The sequence below is a fragment of the Colias eurytheme genome, chromosome 14, assembly GCF_061535395.1.
Source record: "Colias eurytheme isolate Ceu_HAF_F1 chromosome 14, ilColEury1 Martin Lab GWU primary, whole genome shotgun sequence".
In the NCBI taxonomy this organism is placed as follows: domain Eukaryota; kingdom Metazoa; phylum Arthropoda; class Insecta; order Lepidoptera; family Pieridae; genus Colias; species Colias eurytheme.
Window position 1 is genome coordinate 171,376 of NC_142993.1, and position 21,332 is coordinate 192,707.

At 33.2% G+C, this 21,332-nt stretch overlaps 2 protein-coding genes and 1 long non-coding RNA gene across 4 annotated transcripts; 1 reads left to right on the top strand and 2 right to left on the bottom strand.

The window, feature by feature from the left end:
- Positions 1-68: 68 nt before the first annotated feature.
- Positions 69-6,641, top strand: LOC149902641 (zinc finger C4H2 domain-containing protein). 2 transcript variants are annotated; one of them, XM_090109553.1, is made up of 5 exons: positions 69-240; positions 466-637; positions 1,494-1,672; positions 2,508-2,627; positions 5,688-6,641. In XM_090109553.1, exons 1-5 carry the CDS (start codon positions 182-184, stop codon positions 5,812-5,814), a joined length of 657 nt encoding a protein of 218 aa, XP_089965679.1. In that variant the 5' UTR covers positions 69-181; the 3' UTR covers positions 5,815-6,641. The 2 variants fall into 2 exon arrangements, with proteins under 2 accessions (XP_089965679.1, XP_089965678.1); XM_090109552.1 differs by lacking the exon at positions 5,688-6,641 and having other exon boundaries at positions 2,508-2,936.
- LOC149902642 (uncharacterized) lies at positions 1,631-10,309 on the bottom strand. The gene is made up of 4 exons (XR_016457479.1): positions 10,229-10,309; positions 5,716-5,800; positions 2,616-2,712; positions 1,631-1,719 (listed from the first exon to the last, which is right to left on the bottom strand). It is a non-coding gene; the product is annotated as an uncharacterized LOC149902642 (long non-coding RNA).
- A 210-nt stretch (positions 10,310-10,519) lies between these two features.
- CtsL1 (cathepsin L) lies at positions 10,520-21,132 on the bottom strand. The gene is made up of 7 exons (XM_090109167.1): positions 20,999-21,132; positions 19,630-19,731; positions 18,192-18,394; positions 16,609-16,771; positions 12,852-13,057; positions 12,236-12,434; positions 10,520-11,281 (listed from the first exon to the last, which is right to left on the bottom strand). Exons 2-7 carry the CDS (start codon positions 19,720-19,722, stop codon positions 11,120-11,122), a joined length of 1,026 nt encoding a protein of 341 aa, XP_089965293.1. The 5' UTR covers positions 19,723-19,731; positions 20,999-21,132; the 3' UTR covers positions 10,520-11,119.
- Between the last annotated feature and the right edge of the window lie 200 nt (positions 21,133-21,332).

Here is a 21,332-nt window from a genome sequence, read left to right on the forward strand (position 1 = left end):
ATAAATAAAATGTCGATATTCCGATTTGATTTAATGAACTGGGACCGAGTCATTTTTATTTCGTGTTCACTTCACAGTGCACATCACTAGTATGTTTTAATTTGAGCCTTGATATAGATGGACATTGTTTTGTGATTTGTATTTTCATTTAAATATATTATTTACTAGTGTTTAAAAAAGAATGACCGCTGAAAACGAACGAGAGATATATCATAAATTGGAAGCAATGAAAGAAATTAGGTATGATTTTCATTCACATTATTAATGCTTTCACACCTGTGGACCTTCGATCAATATTTAAACACTTGACAAAAATTATTTTAATAAAGCTTAAATATTAAGCAAATACATAGTTTTAGTTTCGTTTAACATTTACTACACAATATTTATGTGTATTTATGGAAGTTATTAAACAATTAGGAAGTAACGCGGTATTGTACGTTATTGTTTTTACTTTACAAACAGAAATAAAACGATAACCTTGGAGCGTCTGAAGCGGAGCATACTAACGGAAGTGCGGAGTGGAGACCAGGAAGGGCGATGTCTGGCGCAGTACAAGCGAGAGATGGAACTGCTGCAGCAGGAGAAGATGAGCCACGTCGAGGAGCTGCGGCAAATACACGCTGATATAAATGCAGTGAGTCTTGTATTTCTGCTGTTTTTGTGCTCAGCAAAGGTTGTAATGATTTTATACCATCATATTTCATTTATTTTAACTTGTATTTCTAATAGTTGTTGTTAAATAGGTATATAATTTTTAAATTTAAGTCCAGCTGTTTAGGGAAATAATGAAAACATACAAAAAAAATCTTGGAAATATAAAAACAATAAGAAATGAATAAATTCTAAGTATAGAATATGTTTACATTTCCTATATTTCTATGACTGGATCAATTTAAGAGAACAGGTGGCATCAGTACAGTTTGTTATTGTAGTGGCGAGCTATTGTTGGCAGAGATTGTAACTACTCACTGTGTTTGTTTGTGTTGTCTCTGTTCAATGGAACCACATGCTTAGCTATTGTAGTCCAATTACATATATTATGGGTTTGGATTTGATGATAAATTAGTACAGGAAATTACAGTAGCTGTAACTTTTGATTTGTATTTATTTAATTAAAATGGTTTTTCTTGTAAAAACAAAACAGGTTAAGTATGTTTATGTTTGAGTATAGCACTTTTTACTGGGTCGTCTCTATTTTGAAGAACTATTATTTACTGTAATGAATAATGAATTCTTGGTTATGAATGTATTGAAAGTTGAAACTCAATACATTCATAACCAAGTGCTGAATGTTCTATGAACAGATTGCATTTACACATATACATAAAAAAAAAGAATAATGAATTAATAATAATAGAAAAATTCAATTATGTTGTTCTTTAACAGTTTGTTTATAAATTTCAATCTTAACAAGTATAAATTAAATTTCTGATATGTATTTTATCATACACAGAGATAGTATACACGAATATGATGGCCACACATTCCAGATGGAGACGGTGATAAAGCAGACAGAGGAGAGCATGTCGCGCAAGCTGTCGAACGCGTCGCGGCTGCACGAGGACTACCGGCCGCTGAAGGCCGAGGTGGACCTGCTGCGGCGGCAGTGCCTCGGGCTCGAGCGCCTGCCCGACCTGCACGAGGAGGAGGGCAGCCCCATCACGCCCGAGTGGGTATATGTTGCGCTTGCAGCCGCTACTTGACATGCTTTAGCACCTTGTGGACTTCAATGTTACTTAATGTATATACAAAAAATTACTACATACAAAATATAAATATAGAAACAACAACCTTCTAGCTTCAGAGATAACTTTTCTAGGTAGATGAAAAAAGCTTATGGGCAATTTAATTATAATATAACTAGCTGCTCCGCGTGGTTTCACCCCCGTGGCTCCACTTCTGTTGGTCGTAGTGTGATGATATATAGCCTATAACCTTCCTCGATAAATAAGCTATCTAACACCGAAAGAATTTTTCAAATCAGACCAGTAGTTCCCGAGATTAGCGCGTTCAAACAAACAAACTCTTCAGCTTTATAATATTAGTATAGATTAAGATTGGAACTGTGTAAACTTTCACTGTATAGACCCTCTATTAGATTTTCACTGCTAAATTTGATGAAATTCGGAACAGTCAACTAATGCATAATCAATCATCGGGAAAGGTAATGAAGTTTATTAAAACATGGTATGAAAATGTGTGCTGATATTGTTTGGTTGTATTATTAATTTTGGTATAATATAGATGTCATGCCATCAACTGTTTTCATATTAAATACACTAAGGACCGATTTTTCAATGCTTGGATAAAACTTATTCGTCGAATAATGTATAAAACTACCATTTTAAAAACGTATTCTAATTGCCCGTATTTGACAGTTTAGGTGACATTTGAATACTATTGTGTAATACTTTATTGGACGGATAAGTTTTATCCAAGCTTTGAAAAATCGGCCCTAAAACAATGCATAAAAGTGGTATAAAACTAAACGTGTATGTGTGCAGCCGGTTCCCCGCGCTGCCCCGCGCGGCCCCGTTCGCGGCGCCGGCCCCGCGCAAGCCGCCGCCGCCGCCACCCGCCTTCAGGTCCGCCTTACAACAAGATTTCCTTACCGTCTCGCTGAGGTTCGCCCCGTTCTCTTGTGTTGCGATATCCCCCCACCCGACCTTATTCCCTGACACCCTCCGACACACCATTCCGACCCTAATTCTGCAAAATAAAAATTCTGACATCTCCTTCCTTTTACACAACCCCGCCCCGCACGCTTATTTCGCTTGCAAATGAAGGATTTGTATACAATTAATGAAATGTATGTATGTGTGATGTAATAAAAAAGAAAATTATTTTTATTCACATACCATCACCACATCACTGTGCTATTCTGAGAAATCTATATTCTTACCTATACTTTAAAATAAAACAAGTAAGTAACTTCATTAATTGTATACAAATTAGGGATGTAACGATACCGATACCGATATATCGGCCGATATATCGGCAAGCCGATATATCGGTATCGCCGATAATAAATCAACCGATACCGATATTTTTTTATTAAATTCTTTCTTTTCTTTTATGTTTTTGCATTGTATTCATTCATATTGTTTTATTTCTGTTTCTGTAATAGTGTTAAGGAAGAGCGGAACCTCCTGAGTCCTGACACAAGCATTTTATTTGCTTACTAGGAGTGTTCCAATCACAAATTTGTTTATGTAAAGGAAAGAAATGAATAATTTTGAATTTTTTTAATTTTTAACGTGATAACGTTTTTAAAATCGTTTTAGTCGGGTGACATGTTCATAAACTTGTGTCACACCAAAACCTCACGAGCGCGATCGCAGGTATAACGAGAGAGAGACGGACCGATCTCCCGTTTCATCTCGAGCGCTGCCGCTGCATTATGTTATCACGTAAACGTCTCGATCGTAAACCTACTTTACAAACAACCAATTTTTTTGATATCAAATAATTCAAAAACCCGCGCCCAATGAACGATGCGGGAGGCCGCCCGCGCGTGCGCACTTTGTTTTTCTGAAAAAACTCTACCAATAGTAAACTTTTATTAGGTACTGATTGTATGACGTGTATTACTTAAAGTTTAACTGACTTCGTAAAATAATAATACTAAAATAAAATAATGGTTTTGTTGTTTTTTGATTTGGCATTTTTATTTAAAAGAATACGATTAACAGTTGTCTCTGTTAAATGTTGGTAACTTTTTATACATAATTCACTATTTATTTTTCTACCAAGCCATCGATATCGGTATCGGTATCGCCGATACATTACTACAAATATCGGTATCGGTATCGTATCGGCAAAATCATGTATCGTTACATCCCTAATACAAATCATTGCGATTTTTATGTTTTTATTGTTTAATGTTATTTTTAATTATTATATAAACAGTGTTTTTCATTCTTTTTTCTATTATTTATTGAATATAAGTTATAACGTCATAATTAAAAACGTAATTTATTCATTGCAATACTTGAAATGCAAAATGAAGACTAATTAATAATAAACATTTGTTAAACAATATATTATAAATAATACTAGATTTCCGAGAAACACAAAATATAAGGTTATTTATTATGCATACCATGTTTAAATATAAATTTATAGTCGAATCGTTTCTATCGCCTAATACGTATTTTATCATAATTTATCTTTCATATTATTTTTTATTGACTTATCGAAATTTTCCTGACTTATAGAAATTTTCCCCACAAAGAGAAATTTTCCTGACGTATAGAAATTGTCCTGTCTTGTCGAAATTTTCCCGACTTATGGATTTTTCCTGACTTATAGAAATTTTCCTGGCTTATAGAAATTTTCCCGACGTATAGCGGCAAAGAGAAATTTTCCTCACGTATAGAAATTCTCCTGGCTTATAGAATTTTTCCTGACGTATAGAAATTTTCCTGGCTTATATTAATTTTGCTAGCTTAAAGATATTTTCCCGACGTATAGAAATTTTCCTTACGTATAGAAATTTTCCGGACTTATGGAAATTTCCTGGCTTATAAACATTTTCCTGGCATATACAAATTTGCCGTATCTATATAAATTTTCCGGACGTATAGAAATTTTCCTGACGTATAGAAATTTTCCTGGCTTATAGAAATTTTGCTGGCTTATAGAAATTTAATACGAATTTTCCTTATCTATATAATTTCGCGGCAAACAGAAATTTTCCAGCTTATAGAAATTTTCCTTGTTTATAGAAATTTTCCTGGCGTATAGAAATTTTTCATTCTATTGGAAATTTTCCCGACATGGATTTTTCCTGACGTATATAATTTTTCCTGACTTATACAAATTTTCCTGACGTATAGAAATTTTCCTGGCTTATATAAAATTTGCTAGCTTAAAGATATTTTCCCGACGTATAGAAATTTTCTTGACGTATAGAAATTTTCCTTGTTTATAGAAATTTTCCCGGCGTTTAGAAATTTTCCTTTCTTATGGAAATTTTCCAGCTTATAGAAATTTTCCCGACTTATGGAAATTTTCCTGACTTATGGAAATTTTTCCTGTCTTATCGTAATTTCTGTCAATCGAAATTTCCCTAACTATTGTTAAAATCATTTTTCTAATCTTCCTAAAATTGGAAATTTTATGAATTTTATTTATGGATTAAAGTAAACCCCGGCTTCGCCCGTGGTACATATTTCACAATAAAAGGTAGCCTATGTCCTTTCTCGGGTATCAAAATGTCTCCATACCAAATTTCATGCAAATTGGTTCAGTAGTTTAGGCGTGATTGAGTAACAAACAGACAGACATAGTTACTTTCGCATTTATAATATTAGTATGGATTGCTGGAAACTGCTTAAAATATGTTCTCGATTTTCAACATGTGTAATCAACACAATACATAGTGTTGCCAGCAATCCCCCAACATGTTTAACTTTGTTGCTTAACGAATGTTTACCATGAATAAGAGGCTTTATTTCGTATTGCGAGTATTTTTATTAAACTCAAACATTTATTTATTCAATAAGATTTTTTCTAGAAGCATTTTTGAGTCGTCATAACATAGTTTTACCATTTAGTACTTTAGTATTTTCTGTATTTTAAAACTTCAATAGCGTTTCTGAACAAAGTCTGATTGAATAAATAAATGTTTAAGTTTGAAGTTGCATTATAAAGTAGGATTTAAATGTTAAATGGCTGAGCAGGCAGCAGCCTCCCCCGATGAAGTCGTGCCTGTCGTGCCACCAGCAGATCCACCGCAACGCGCCGATCTGCCCGCTCTGCAAGGCCAAGAGCCGCTCACGGAACCCCAAGAAACCTAAGAAGAAATAGTGCACTAACTTACCCTTAAATAAAGCCGGATAAATAACATCTAACATACAGTAACAATTTTGAAAAGGAAACCCACTCATTTGTGGGCGTGCTTACATACACACAATTATATAATAATTTAAATTTAAATATAAATTGCAGGATATAAACTTGTACAACTTGATTGTATAAAAAACTAGCGGTCCGCCCCGGCTTCGCCCGTGGTACATATTTACGTTTTCTCTACATAAGAACCATCCTCGTACTTCAAGGAATATAATAAAAAAAGAATTATCGAAATCGGTTCAGCCGTTCTCGAGTTATGCGCTTACCAACACATTTTGCGATTCATTTTTATATATAAGAGAAGAAGAAGAAGAAGATAATTGTCTTCATCTAACACTTTTGAAATGTATGGTTTTTTTAATGAACAGTTGATCAATGTGATACAGTAATGGCGGAACTTTTGTTTATAACCAAAGAAGGGTGCTATTGATTAACCCCAGCAAGAATAAAACTGTTGTTTCACTAAGCTTCTATCTTAATAGTTAACAAGAATATTTGTGTGTCTGTCCTTATCTTAAACACAGAAATGTTAGAGTGAGATAAATAAATTAGACTTCGTATATTACGATCGCTAACAATAACTGGGTCTATATAGACCCAGTTATTAATATATATTAATAAAATATCATACAAAAAAAACAATGAAACGTAATCTTTCTATAGTCTCTGTCTTCGGCACACAAATGAAATATAGCGAATGCGACTCAAATTTTGGGAATTTGATATTAATATTAAGGGTCTAAACTTTATTGATAATTTTGTTTAAGTAAAGAAAAGCTTTCTACACACATTGAGATAATATTACTATGTATGGAGGAGACACCACGAACAAAATCTGTGCGCCATTTTTTGCTCTAACTAAGTTTTAAAAATTATTATCTAGTTAGGTACAAGTAACGATGAAAGTTATTCCTTTGCACTTTTCCGTTTTATTTGTATTATTTGTGCAATATCGTAACACACACGAAGGCATGTTTGATGCGTTTCACTTTAAAACCATTAAAAAATACCGCTCAACATACGTCACATGACGTATGTTGAGTGGAACATAAGTGATGTAGGCGGTGTCGTCTCCTTATTAATATTATCTCAATGTCTACACTCTACACATTAATATTTATAACTACGCGACGTACTATTTACTGTAAATGTCTACTTTCATTTTTTATATTTTTATAATATAAAAAAATGCGCACACCGTTTACATAGTACCTACAATAGTTTTCACTTGCAGTGGTTACATTACTTTAAAACATTATTATATATTTTTATTATTTCAATGTTATTGTTAATTTCAGCACATACCATATCCTTAGATAAAATTAGTAATAATATAAAATCAGATTTAATGTACGGATTAACAGTAAAGTAAATTGCACGAATTACATTTTGAAATAGTTGTAGCTATTCTTATATTGTACCTATTTATTTTGTACAAATACTCGCTTGAGCTGTACAATGTACATATTTTATTTTAGTGTGTGTATATAGAAGTTTCACATACATTGCATTTCTTTATTCTTTCAAAGAATATATTACCTATGTACAATTTCCCTAAAACATACAGACCAGTTTTTTTAATGCAGCAATATTTATTGATTTTCTTCAATGTTAGCATTTATATAAAGCTGTTGCCAACTGTAAAATAAGTGCCAATTTATTTATGTACATAGTAATTAATTTTATTTATATGTAGTTTTAAGATTAGATTATAATTTAGTATTTGTCTAACTTAGTATTTTTCGAACTTTTTTTCGTTTCTCGAGCTTTTTGTGTCAGGATCTATATTCGATAAAACAAAAAATTCATTTAGTTGATTTATCGAACATTACTTGAATGTTTTGTAATGCTACGGCCACACTACCTTACCGTCTACCGGGCTGTTAGCGCAATAATTATGGCATTAAATTACCGTCTAAATTACTGCATGAACTGGTGTGGTTACACTACAGTTTACCTAGATATGTCGGTAATTATTGGCATTTACCGCAGCAAAAAAAAATATTAGTTGATAATTAATATATAATATGGTTTCTGTAATAATTCATCAAGGATTCTTTCTTTTTAAAAAGGATTTTTTCTTTTTCAAATCATCTATTGTACTTGGAAATGATAAATTTTGTTTGATCCGACGCCACGCATCATTGTGTACACTGCGATTTTTATAGTTCTTCTGTTGGGTATCCCAAAGAGAAGAATTCCAAGAATTCCAAAAATTTGCGCCATCGAGCGCTTTTTCATTTGACCACTCCATGTCGATCGATACGTGCGTCGCCGCGCCGGTGAGCTCATATTGCACACTGGACAAACGGTAGTGTGGCCGCATACGCAATAATTACCGCGGTAATCTTCTTTGATGTGCGAAAGAATACCGCCGCCGGAGCTATTGCCTACCGCCATTTGTCATATTGATTGGCATTGTAGAATTATGGCCATAAGTCGTGGTTGTTAAAGTTGTGGCAATAATTATTGGCATATCACGGTAGTGTGGCCGTAGTATAAAAATAACAACAGAACATTGCAATGTTGCAAAGAGATTCTGATAAAAAAAAAAACATTAATTAAAATAATTAGTAACTAATTAGGATGTTACTAGTCACTTATTTATTTACTTATACCATTTTTACCCAACTACGCCAGAAAAAGATCTTCGGGAGTATGTATATTTCATTGCTTGGCTCGACTTTCGTTTTATTTTTGTCGTATTTATAAGACTAACCCTGAGTATGTTAAAAATAAGATTTGACGTACAATTTACGTTCAAATATGAAGATAAAATTGGCGCAGTTGAGTTCTTTGCCTTTTTTTCAAACTAACTTGTTTTAACTATTTTTGTAGGTATAATTAATTTCTAGTCCTTAGCAAGTAGGTGTATTTGTGTCTGTAACCCTTGGGGGCGTTGTGTGGGAGAAATGAACGAAGATTACTGTAAATATACCTTAATGTGAATATTGTTTTGTAATAAATATATCTTAAATGTGGAAACGTCTTTTATTGCTTGCCCGTAATTACTGGTTTATTGATTTTTATTATTATTTATAAGTATCAGGTCAGATGTGAGTGTGGGTTAATAACTGTATTATATTATAGAGATGGTAGTTATTGCTTATTTTTTTATATTACATTAAATGATTTAAACTAGGTACTTGTACTCGCTTCATATAAGCATTAGAAAGTACTTATTTGGATTAGAGAAAGAAAGAAATAATAATAATGAACACACATTTAAAGAGAACCAACATGATAAGATAAGAAAATATATATAATGTCACAGTGTAACAATCAGAAGTGACGAAAAACTCAATGTCCAAAAACTACAATGCCAGTTTTCTAACTGATTTTCAGGCTTGTACAGAAATATTATGCGCAACTAATAGGTATATCATTTAGCAAATGAATCTATTCCCATTTGAATATCTAAATATTATTTAGATTATAATAATTGTCCAATGTGTGTCACAAGCAATCGAGTACGAGTCACGTGAGTCGACCGGGTCGGGTCACCGATATCAGTGGGACATTATCTGTGTTAATTACGCGCCATTTCTATTTCCCACTATTTTACCCGCAATTAATTGCATGATTTCGTCATTTAAATAATACCTACTAATGTCACTAACAAATCGATAATAGAGTGATTTTTTAAATGTAATAAAATGTGACAGAGCCTACATGTGGAGCCTACCTTATTCAAAAGCAGTTATTACAGCTTCAGTAAACTTCTAGCACTAGCTAATCGTTGATCGTCACTTTAATAAGGTTTGACACTTGCCCGCTATTTTGTAAAAAAAATTGAGCTAACAATGAAAAAATCTGGAATCCAAGGAAAAAATATTCAAATTCAGTTTGAAAAATTACTTAAGTGAATTTTGTTTTATTTCTTTACAATTAATTATTAGCCGAATTAACTATATCGATATTATGATTTTCTGATATTGTTCGTAGAAAGTTTGTAATTCGTATAGGCACTTACGTAGTAATAATAGCTCAATGATTGAGATCTACATACATATTTTCATTAATGATTCTTAAATTCGTTCGTTCGTTTCAACTGTGGGACGTCCACTGCTGGACATTCTTCAATTAGTGTCAATTAAAATTTACCTAGGTAGATAGGTACGCCTTTTCTCTTTTCGCTGATATTTTTTTCATTATCTAATGGGATGATGATTGATGATATTTTTATTAATTACAAAGCTAGGTACCTAAGTTAGTTAGGCATTAGAGGTTCTTATTATAGAATCCACAACCAGACAAAGATTTCAATTAATATGTTGTGATAGCAGTGTCCCGCAGAAAACAGTAACTACCTACTTCTTAACTTTGCCGCAGAGCAGTTATAAAAATCGTAATATGTATATGTACTTACATCCACCTAAATACGTACTTAAGAATTTAAAAATTAGAAGATATATGTTTTATGTTACGAGTATGCTCAAGCGATAACTTTAAAAAACTAGGTTGTACTTAGTCTAAATGCAAAGTGACTGTTTAGTTACGTACACCAAAGCAGAAGACGCGGTTCATAGTTGGTGCCAGTTCCGATAGATAGTGATAAAAAACAAATGCAATATCAATGGTAATATAGTGTGCCAGCCTTTTAACAATCATTACTATTATTTTTTTATAAAAATAAGGATAGGTAAATAAAAAATGCATATAAATAAAAATTCTCATTTTTATTATCTTAACTTTTACAATAATCATAACGCTACATTATCACAAGTCTCCATTTAAAATAAAACAATTTCTTAAAATTATCTTAAAACTAACAAATGAATTGAGATTTAAATAAACTGGTTTATTATAATTCACTTATCTTCAATTAAACATAAATTTTAATTAAAGACGCATTGTAACTAACTGCGTGTTTCATTGTACCCAATCGCGATACGTAATCAAACAAAAAAAACCATTGAACACGCAAGGTTTAGTATTTAGTCTATAACTGAGAGAGCGTACATAGATTGTATGGGCGTCACATCACGTGTGAAGGCGTCAGACGTGTTTGTAAGCTAAGAATTTTATATTATGTGACACAATGTGCATTGTATATATGGAATGTGTTAGATTGTGTCGCGTGACAATCACAACTTGTTACGTGTCGTGATGCGTCGTAACGCGTGTGACGGGTTGTATCTTGTCTAACGTTTTGTATCACATATGGCGCTATCCTATCCGACTTGTCGATGATTTTATCGTGTTATGTTACTGTGACGCCATCTGACACGTGTGACGCCCACTGACGCTATGTGTCACATCACACGAGCGGGTATGACGCGGCAGACGCGATGCCGCAGTGGTTGTCCCTGTTGCGCGCCATCTTGATGTACCCCAGTTCGCCCCACGAGCGTCCCCACGAGTTCTTCACCAGCCAGTAGTCACCACCTTGCTCGTCCGTGCCGTACCCCACTACTAGTACCTGGTGATCAAATCATATATAAGTATATGCATAAGTAATGTGTATGTTACACCAGCTAATATAATGTCTTTGTCAGTTTAGCAGACCTTAATGTACATATCAAAGTTTTATCTCGTAAATGTAATATGTGTCTTTATATATTCAAGAATGGATATGCACCAAAAATTTCAATTTCTCGGTGAGGACAATGGATAATTAACTAAACGTGCCGCGTGGTTTCACCCGACGAACGAGCCCACGGGCAAAATATAGTATTTCTATAACTCAGGTGTTATTCTGATGTATAAATAATACATATTACTGTAAAGTTTCATCCTAATCCATCCAGTAGGTTTTTCGTGAAAGTAAACAAACATGCGTACACACATCCATCCATTCTCACAAACTTTCACATTTATAATATAAGTAGGAAAAACTAATTTTACAAAGAGTAATAAGCATAACGTGAAAATGAAATCAATCAACATAATATTTCCTTGCAAAATGTTACGATTATTACGTGAATCAGAATGTTCTTGCAATCAATTATCCACACAATGTAAACATAATACCTATTCTTTAGAGGAAAAATTCATCTTACGAAATAAAAATAATATTTTCGAAGTTAATAAACGTATTATTGTTATGTTTATTATAATGTGTTTACAGCAAATGATAAAGATTTAAAAGAACTAATAATGATGTCATGACTGTTGCATTTGTGTAAAAATTATGTCACGCCATGTACATTATAGTGCATGTTGTAGTTTCATAATATGGATATGTATGAGAAATCGGACTTAATTTTTATTATATTTTTCTACGCATCACCTTGAATAAGCCTCTAAGAGGTTATACATTTTTTGACAATGCGGGTATTCATAAAAACTATTTGTTAAACTACCCACATCTTTACATACATCACTTACATTAATTACACCAAGAAACCTTCAAACCCCAAAAATATCCACTCACCCCATGGTCCAAGTTGGAAGAAGAGCAGTTCTCATCATAGTACACTCCCTCAGCGTACATCTGGAAGGATTCCTGCGACGCGTCTATGGCCACTGACACTGGGCCAATTGTGGCCACGGCCGCTTTTAGTTTCTCTTCATCCCCTTCTGGGATGTCCACGAAACCTACGTCATCGGCGCCAGAGTTCTTGGGGTTGTATCTGGTGAATATATAAGAGAATAAAGTAAAACAGTAAGTACATAATATATAAGTACATAGATACGATAAGTACATATATAAGTATATAGAGACGAGAAATAATAATTATTACGTAGTAGAAACACAATTATTCTGATGTTTTACAACAAGCGTGTTCAGGGGCAGACTGAGTTCTAAACCTTTGTAAGGAACGGCGAAACGCCAAATGCAAAAGAAAACAGGGACCATTTATTGAAAAATAAAGCAAAATAAAGCAATAAGAAACAATGCAAACTGCATAAAATTGATTCATCATATAATTAATTGGAAAAAGTTAATTTAATACCACATGATTTTATTTACCATCCCAACCAGTCCTAAAATCAAACATTTTCAAAGATGTCCTCCTAAAAACAACTCTAACCTCCCCCTTACTAACCTGCACTTGTCATCAACAGCTTCATACGGGTAGGTCCTCTCGGTGTCAATACCACCGTTATCCTTAATGTACTTGAAGGCGTTATCCATGAGGCCTCCATTGCAGCCGTTGTTCCCGTACGGCGCGGAGCAGTCGATGAGGTTCTGCTCCGAGAGGGAGACCAGGTAGCCGCTCTGGCGGAAGTGCTGGCCTTCCAGCGCACCCGTCTGGTTGGGGGATAATAGCAAATTGCTTCAAACTTGCAAAATAATATATTTTTTTTTAACTTTATTTTATTAACGAGGGTTTGATCAAACATGATCATGCCACCCTAATACAGTAGAAAATGGTGAGAAGTATGACCTGCGATGCGAAATACATATTTATTGGAAGACATGAAATAGATCATCTATGTGAACTTTTCGGTTTTGTAATGGCAGAAATACAACATGTTAATTGATATTTGGGTAATCGTGATTATATTTTGCATTATTAAAATTATATGAAATTCGACATCAAGCCTGGAAGAGCTCTCAACGATAAGACCTCTGCGTACATTGTTAAGTGTAATTTTGTGTACATGTCCTTAAAATGGTACTTGCAATAATTTTCATCATATATGTATAAACAAAATTTCTCATTTACAATGCCCTCACTGTAAGAAACGAACAGAGGTTATTCTACAAACTGCGCAATAGATTATTACTCTGGCTTCCCTCATTAGAGGATTACAGTTATATGAACAACGCGGACCGCGGTAGCTTCATAAAAACTGATATTAAGTATGACTACAGAGAATAACCTATAAATATGCGGTTCTCTTCTGCGAACATGCTTATTTTTTTAGTTTATCTAGGGATCAAGTGCCTAAGTATCCAAAAGCATAATATAACAAAATTTTAGACTTTAGAGGGCCTTTGGAAATGAACCTGCTAATATTTAAACTACTACTTATCGCCAACAAAAAAAAAAAAAAAAACACTTCAAAACTGAAAAAGCTCCATCCCTATTAATCGTTATATACGACCTATAGTTGAGCCAATTTAATAGGCAACATTTGACGTCTATCAATTTTATTTACATAGGGTGGTAACCTGCTTAAAAACATCGATTAAAGCGAATTAATCGATACGGACTTGAAACAATTGTCAATCGAACTTGAAACACATGTCAATAATTTATGATGATTTTTATTCCCAAGTAACCAATGCATTCGATTCTAGATGTCAGATTTCGATTTTTAGAGTAACGTCTCTGGTATTTATAAAGAAAAAAGGTTTATTGACACAAAATTGTAGCGACGTCAGTTCTTTAAATAAGAAAATGTTTAGAATGGTTTATCAGTAAAATCAAATCTTAAAATTAGTTGCATCGGTCATTATTATATGTAATCGTAATTGAAAAAAGTTAAGCAAATGTGCAGTTCTAACAAAACGAAATATCATGTTATTCTATGTCGTCGTTACTAGGTTACGTTGTTGAATTATGTTGAACTGTCAAATGTTGCCTATTAAAATGGCTCTACTATAATATCTCATAAGATATACGTGTAAATTATAAAAAAAAAACAAATACGTTAATTGTTGTTATTGTTAAACAAAGCAACCGATAACATTCGTTATAACAATAATAAGGAAACTAGGCGAAAAATAATACATATTCATGTATGTACCTACATTTAATATAGTCATCACGTGGCTCATCGACGAGTGGCATGACTAAGTGATTGTAATTAATATTATCGTTTATACTTTATATTTAATCATGGTACTGTAATTGGATATTTAACATCTGTGGACTATCGGGGTTATGCACAAATTCTGACTAATGACTATCGAATATGAATCACTTCAGAATAATTCATTGTTACTTACTGAGTACTGACTTGATAAATCTGCCAACACACCCTTAACATTTAAGGGTGTGTTAGTAATTAAATTAAATCTAATTATATTAAATCGTTTCAAAGTTTATATACATACCTACAAACATTGTATCAAGAGAAATTTATAATTATTAATCAGATCATGACACGATCACACGAGTGATTTATAGGTAAAATAATGCCTGATGAAATAACGTCTTTATTTGTATAATAAATTATTTCGTCTTATATTAACCTACTATTATTGTTTAATTTATTTATCATGTGTATGAATCATTTAGAGTAAATATTTAAAAACAATGACCGGAACATGTTGGTTACACTGATAGAATTTAATTGTGTATTTAGATGTTTATTGTTTAGTCAAATCGCAAATAAAAATAATTAATTCCAGACGATAACGTTATTTAGAATAACTGTACATATATTGGAATATTAATAAATAAAAATTAATCGTTTATATTCCCTTCAATACATACATAATGTGAGAATGTTATTGTTTTGTTAAAACAATGAATAATACAATTCACAGAAATGGGGCACGCTAACAAGGAAATGACACAGTAAACTTTCAAACCATGTCGTGATTGCTTACATGCTGGATGACGATTCGTTTTTGTCCATTTTTTTCTTTATACAAAATAAAGGTTTATTCAATTCAAACAATTGAAAATAATTGTTGATACGGAGGAAACTAAATAATTGTTAATAGGGAGGAAATATTTTCAATCTACCCTCAATTCTAATAATCACACCTACTCCCTAGTAAGTTACATTTTAACAAGCAATAACGTATCCATTAAAAACATTTACAAACTAGATTTCCGTCCGCGGCTTCGCCTGCGTTTTAAAAGAAAAACCCGCAAAGTTCCCGTTCCTGTGGGATTTCCGGGATAAAAAGTAGCCTATGTATTATTCTGGGTCTTAAGATACCTACATGCCAAATTTCAGTGTAATCAGTTCAGTAGTATTTGCGTGAAAGAGCAACAAACATCCATCCATTCTCACAAACTTTCGCATCTATACTTCACTACATAGTATAAAACAAAGTCGCTTTCCCTGTCCCTATGTCCCTTTGTACGCTTAAATCTTTGAAACTTCGCAACGGATTTTGATGCGGTTTTTTTTAATAGATAGAGTGATTCAAGAGGAAGGTTTATATGTATAATAACATCCATTAAATAGTGGAGAAGTACTGTTATTTTTGAGGTTTCTAATGTGATGTCGTAAAAAATTACATTTTTTCCGCTTATATTGCAAACGCAGGCTGAACCCTACGAGTTTTATCAAAATAATGTACTAAGTATTATACACATTGAAAAGGTCTACAGAAAAGTATACGCGATGGTATATGTCTATCTCTTATGGATAACCCACAATAACATTTTTTTGTCATTTACTTTTTACGACAAATAATAGCTAATTTTCGAAGCGATTTTCACCAATACAGCATTAATCCTTAACCAATTAAATACCTTGAATACATTGTTCATTTAATATAGATCTATATGGCCCTTTACAACGTATGATTTAAGTGAATATTTTCGAAGATATTAAAAATTGCGGGACGTAGAATTTGCGGCGGTACCGGCCGGCCGGGCCGCTATGTTTTTATATACAACGTTCACAGTTTTTCTGTAGTGTATTTAGTATCAGCATTGCACCCGTGCGAAGCCGGGGCGGGTCGCTAGTAATATTATAAAGCTGAAGAGTTTGTTTGTTTGAACGCGCTAATCTCGGTAACTACTAGTCCGATTTTAAAAATTCTTTCGGTGTTAGATAGCTCATTTATCGAGGAAGGCTATATATTATCATCACGCTACGACCAACAGTAGTGGAGCCACGGGGGTGAAACCGCGCAGAGCAGCTAGTTTATAATATTAGTATACTCACAGTACTGAAGGACCAGCAGGAGCCGCACTTGCCCTGGTCCTTGACATCAGTGACCGCACCATGTGACCTCCAGTCCACGTGTTCGGGCAGCTGCACGTTGGCGGGCGCTATGAACCTCGCGCCGCGGACCTCCTGGCCCTTGCCGTAGAGGCCCTTGTTGTGCCTGTGTCGAGGACATTGGTCAAAAAATAGGATTTAGGTAAATCTATATATATAAAACTCAAAGGTGACTGATATAGTGATCTATCAACGCACAACCCAAACCACTGGACGTATCGGGCTGAAATTTGGCATACAGGTAGATGTTAGGACGTAGGCATCCGTTAAGAAAGGATTTCCCGAAATTCGTGCGGGAACGGGGAAAAACGGGGATGCACGTACAAAGTCGTGGGCGGAAGCTAGTTATAAATAAAGATGTGTTAAAAGTAAAAAAAAAATTGATAAATTTCTAGGATGGATTTTTTTGTTATGAGGCGGGATAATGAGTAAGAATTACGTAGTAATTTAACAAATAAATTTATTGATAATTAAAACAATAAAACGCATGCATCTTAAAACTCATCATGGATATCGCAATATCCAAGCTTATTATGTCATAATATATTGTAATCAAAAGTCATTTACATGCAAGACAGTGCAAAAACTGAATGTACATCGCCGTTATAATAAACGATGTTATTCACTCGAATTATATGGAAATTGTTATCAATCATCATTAACCATGAAAATTATTATCAACATTGTGTACAAACACGCGTAAAACATATATGGATACGTATTTAACTGTACAATCTTGTTTATAAACTTAAGTTTATCATAATCACAAGATCAAAACAGCATTTTTACACCACCAGTGAGCAAAAAATATTTTTCAAGTTATTTCTGTACTATCTGCTGTTACACGATTGTTGACATATACGATAGATAACAAAATATAAACATAATATTGTGATCAAACAATGTCGCAGCCGAAATGTTGGTCAACGTCTTATCGTTATTTATTTAACATTGGCGATATGAGTCCAAAACACCTACCGATTCATAAATCATAGCCATCGATATCATTTACTTAGTATAATTATTATAATATTAACTTCAACAAGAATTTAAAAACGAAGTATAAAGAATTACTTACATCTTCTTCGTCGTTAATAGCATTACAAAGAGTATAAAAAATATAATTGGCTTGACATTTGAATGGTCAGTGAACTTGGGATCGATCATGTTAGGGTTCGAAAATCCAATTTATCCTGATAATAATCCTGTTTCGATTATGTCAAAGAACTTATGGTCCTGTATTCAAGAGTATTGACCTTTGTCTTATCCTTTAACTTTATCTCCTTTAAGAAAATGTCTTCAAAATCGAACCACGCTCAATCTTCGCGAAAATTACCTATCACTAATATTAATAAACGCGTAGTTAAGAATTTATGAATTTGTAGCTTAATTTTGGCGGAAAATTTCATCTTTAAATATAAATAGGCAAAAAAATCTTCAAAAAGTTACGCCTTATTATCAGAATTTTGGTTACTTTAGCGAGAGCGATAAAGCAGAGCTTGTTTTGAGCACATTATGTCACTCACTTGACAGTCCTGTTAAATCCGTTCATGGTATGGACGAACTCGTGATGCAGCATGTCGGAGTATTTGTTGGGCTTCAGCTTGAAGCTGGTTTGGCCGCGCTCGTACTTAGCGTTGTGCTTCGCTACCTTGTGCTTGTTCTCGGCGAATATCTTCATGCGGAACTTGTCCTCCACCTCGCTGTCGTACTCCTTTTTGTGTTCCAGCTGAACAATATAGGAGCTAATGTTAGCCAGACAAGGAATGTGTACAGAAAACGCAAGTATAAATATGGATTTGGAACATAACGTCTCATCACGTTCGCCTCTGTTAGGGGAAAACTGATCAGCCTGCTAGGTATATCCTAAAGAAACTTCCATATCTTTGGGTCTGCTATATGGTCATGCCTAAACCATCCATTATTATTAAAAGGATGCTCTTACTAAAGTTAGATTAAATAAATATAAGCGTTGTATACAGGGTGTAATCGTTAAAAATTTACTATGGCCATTTTACTCATTAGGTTAAACGATTACACCCTGTATATTCCTTATCAAAGTCAACGATGTTTGCCTGCACTTCCTTAATAAACAGCTTATCTTATCCAATGTAAATGGCTATCTTATAAAGGGTAATGTAGTTAATATAACTATATGAAAATCATGAGATACGTAACAAAGAGACTAGGGTCAAAAAACCCTTCTTCAAGGCTGGGGTAAACGACATCGCGTAATTGAGATTACCCAAAAAACATACTCGATATAGGTATGTAGGTAGGTAGGTAATACTCGCATAAAAAAATAAAACATGTCCTGTATGTCGAATGCAGTTTTATGAAGGAAATGATCATCTTCGTGGATAAAAATAAACAAAATGCTTGTTTATTTTTATCAAACAAAACAACAGAAAATGAAACAGCAAAATATATCACTACCACTTCATTCTTAGTGAACTTATCATTATATTTCACTTTAAATGAATTAAACTGAAATTATTAATGGTGAGAAAATTAATGATCGGTGAGACCTAAGTACCTAATTCTTGTCACCCTGGCCTTGTACTCGTTTCGTGTTACCTAACGTCATTCGACATCAATAATAATAATTGAGTTAAATAATATAATATTTGTTTTTACACGATTTTCGAGCAATTTGGTTTGTTTATAATCCCAATTTTAGTAATTAAAAATAAAACCAAAACAAATGATTTTTTTGTTTAACTGTTAACATCGATAAAAGGATCAAACTTCTATAGGTTCCTAGTTAACTAATAATGAGAATCATACTTACGTAATTTATTAGTATTTTTAATTAATTACAAGTTATAACAACCCAGCATACACATTGCGGAAAATAGCGAAATTGCGTGTGTTATCGTCAATTAGGAAGTACAGTTTGTGTCATTGAGTGTCTATAAAATTGGGGAAAAGGAAAAATAGATGAGGAATTGATGACAACATTACCTTGAAGGCGTTCCACTCCTCGCGGACGAGGTCGAAGAAGCTGACCGCGCTGGCCGCCGCCACCAGCATCAACACCACTGCCAGACTCTTCATCTTTATTACCTTTGGGATAAAAAACAATCAATTATTTTGTGAATTATTTCTTTTTATAAGTCCACACTTGATTGTTACTGGTTAAACTGGTTGCCTGGAAGAGATCACTGTTTGAACGTTAAGACCGCCTGTTCTGCTCTTTGACTTATTGATGAGGTAGGTGTTCTCATTTGTAATTTTCTGTGATGTGGTGATTTTTTGTGTTTGTAAACTGAATTTAGTCTGGCATAGGTAGGTATCTTACGAATAAAAATAGAAGGTATAGGTACCTATCTACACTACAGATGTAACATTAGCGAATATTTTTAGTTTAAATCTACCTTCAAGAACGGTACGGATTTATTACAATACTCATTATATTAACGGGTTACCGGGATTACCTATTTAAAGTATCACAGAAATCAGAATTGATTTAAACATGGAATTATTCGCATTATAAAGTAAACTGCTTCCTTTTTCCGGTAGGTACTAAAGCGCGTTTTTTACATTTTCAAATAATAACAATAATATTTAAAAATTAGGTATGATAATGTGAAAGATATAAACAATAATTAATTCTTTATTCTTAATCTATTATTCACATAGGTACGTTGCAGGAAAATAATACCTAGTGTAGGTAACTTGAAATCTTTACACGTGCAGTGTGCACCCGACCTAGGATGACCTCGTTCTTGGTTAGCGAATCAAACAAAGAACATAGAATGTACAATGGATAATATGTATTATCTATCGAGATATACCTAGGTACCTTGTATTATTTATTATTTTTACCCTGATTAAACTAAGAAACCTAGGTACCCAGTCACTTTAAAAAAACAATTCAACAATAAAATTAAGTACCTATCTAGTATAAAAGTAAACCGTGTAGGAGTAAATTTTCGGTAAATTTAATAGGCACGAATCAGAATAGGTATCAAATACGTTTTCCTCGAACTCCAAACCAGTTTGTATTCAATACCTATTACTATTACGCAAAAAATAAACCCGTTTCGTCGTTCATAACAATGAAACTATGTTTGTAAACAGTTTCGAGTAAAATGAGTTAGTACATGGTAAATGATCAAATATTTCAGTGTAAAATTGCACAGGAATAATAATTAATGAATGATGCAACGATATATAAAAAGAAGGTAGGTATGAATTATTAATATAAACGCTAAAAATCTCGATCCCTGGATGACTCAACAATTGAACGTTGGTATACCTTTATTCAATGAGGATATCAAGTACAAAAAAAAAACATTAAATTAAAGTATAAATATTTTTATAAGCTCACCTTTATTTTTTACTATAAACAGTGCAGTTGTTTAATATTTACTTAATTACGAGCTTTCACAAATTTCACTTATTTTATAGTTAGCGACTAACGTTCACCACGATTGAATACGAAGCGTTGAATAAATGACTTGAACAAATTGATTTAAAAAGAAGACAATAAACGAATGAGTGAACGAGATGCTATAGATAAAGAAGCGGAAATGAAGATGAATCAAAAGATGCACCAAATAATAAATTAAAGTATAACTAATTACGACGCTTATTATTTATGCATGCCATAATATTTAATTTAAATCAATATATTGAATCATTAGATGATACCTGAAATTTTT

Excerpts from the sequence above, each read along its gene's own strand:
- LOC149902641 (XM_090109552.1), top strand. The coding sequence starts at position 182 with ATGACCGCTGAAAACGAACGAGAGATATATCATAAATTGGAAGCAATG. Across the intron at positions 241-465 it reads GAAGCAATGAAAGAAATTAG|AAATAAAACGATAACCTTGG; the intron begins GTATGATTTTCA and ends CTTTACAAACAG. Across the intron at positions 1,673-2,507 it reads GGCAGCCCCATCACGCCCGA|CCGGTTCCCCGCGCTGCCCC; the intron begins GTGGGTATATGT and ends GTATGTGTGCAG.
- CtsL1 (XM_090109167.1), bottom strand. The coding sequence starts at position 19,722 with ATGAAGAGTCTGGCAGTGGTGTTGATGCTGGTGGCGGCGGCCAGCGCG. Across the intron at positions 13,058-16,608 it reads CCTGCTGGTCCTTCAGTACT|ACGGGTGCGCTGGAAGGCCA; the intron begins GTGAGTATACTA and ends TCCCCCAACCAG. Across the intron at positions 12,435-12,851 it reads GCTGTTGATGACAAGTGCAG|ATACAACCCCAAGAACTCTG; the intron begins GTTAGTAAGGGG and ends TATATTCACCAG.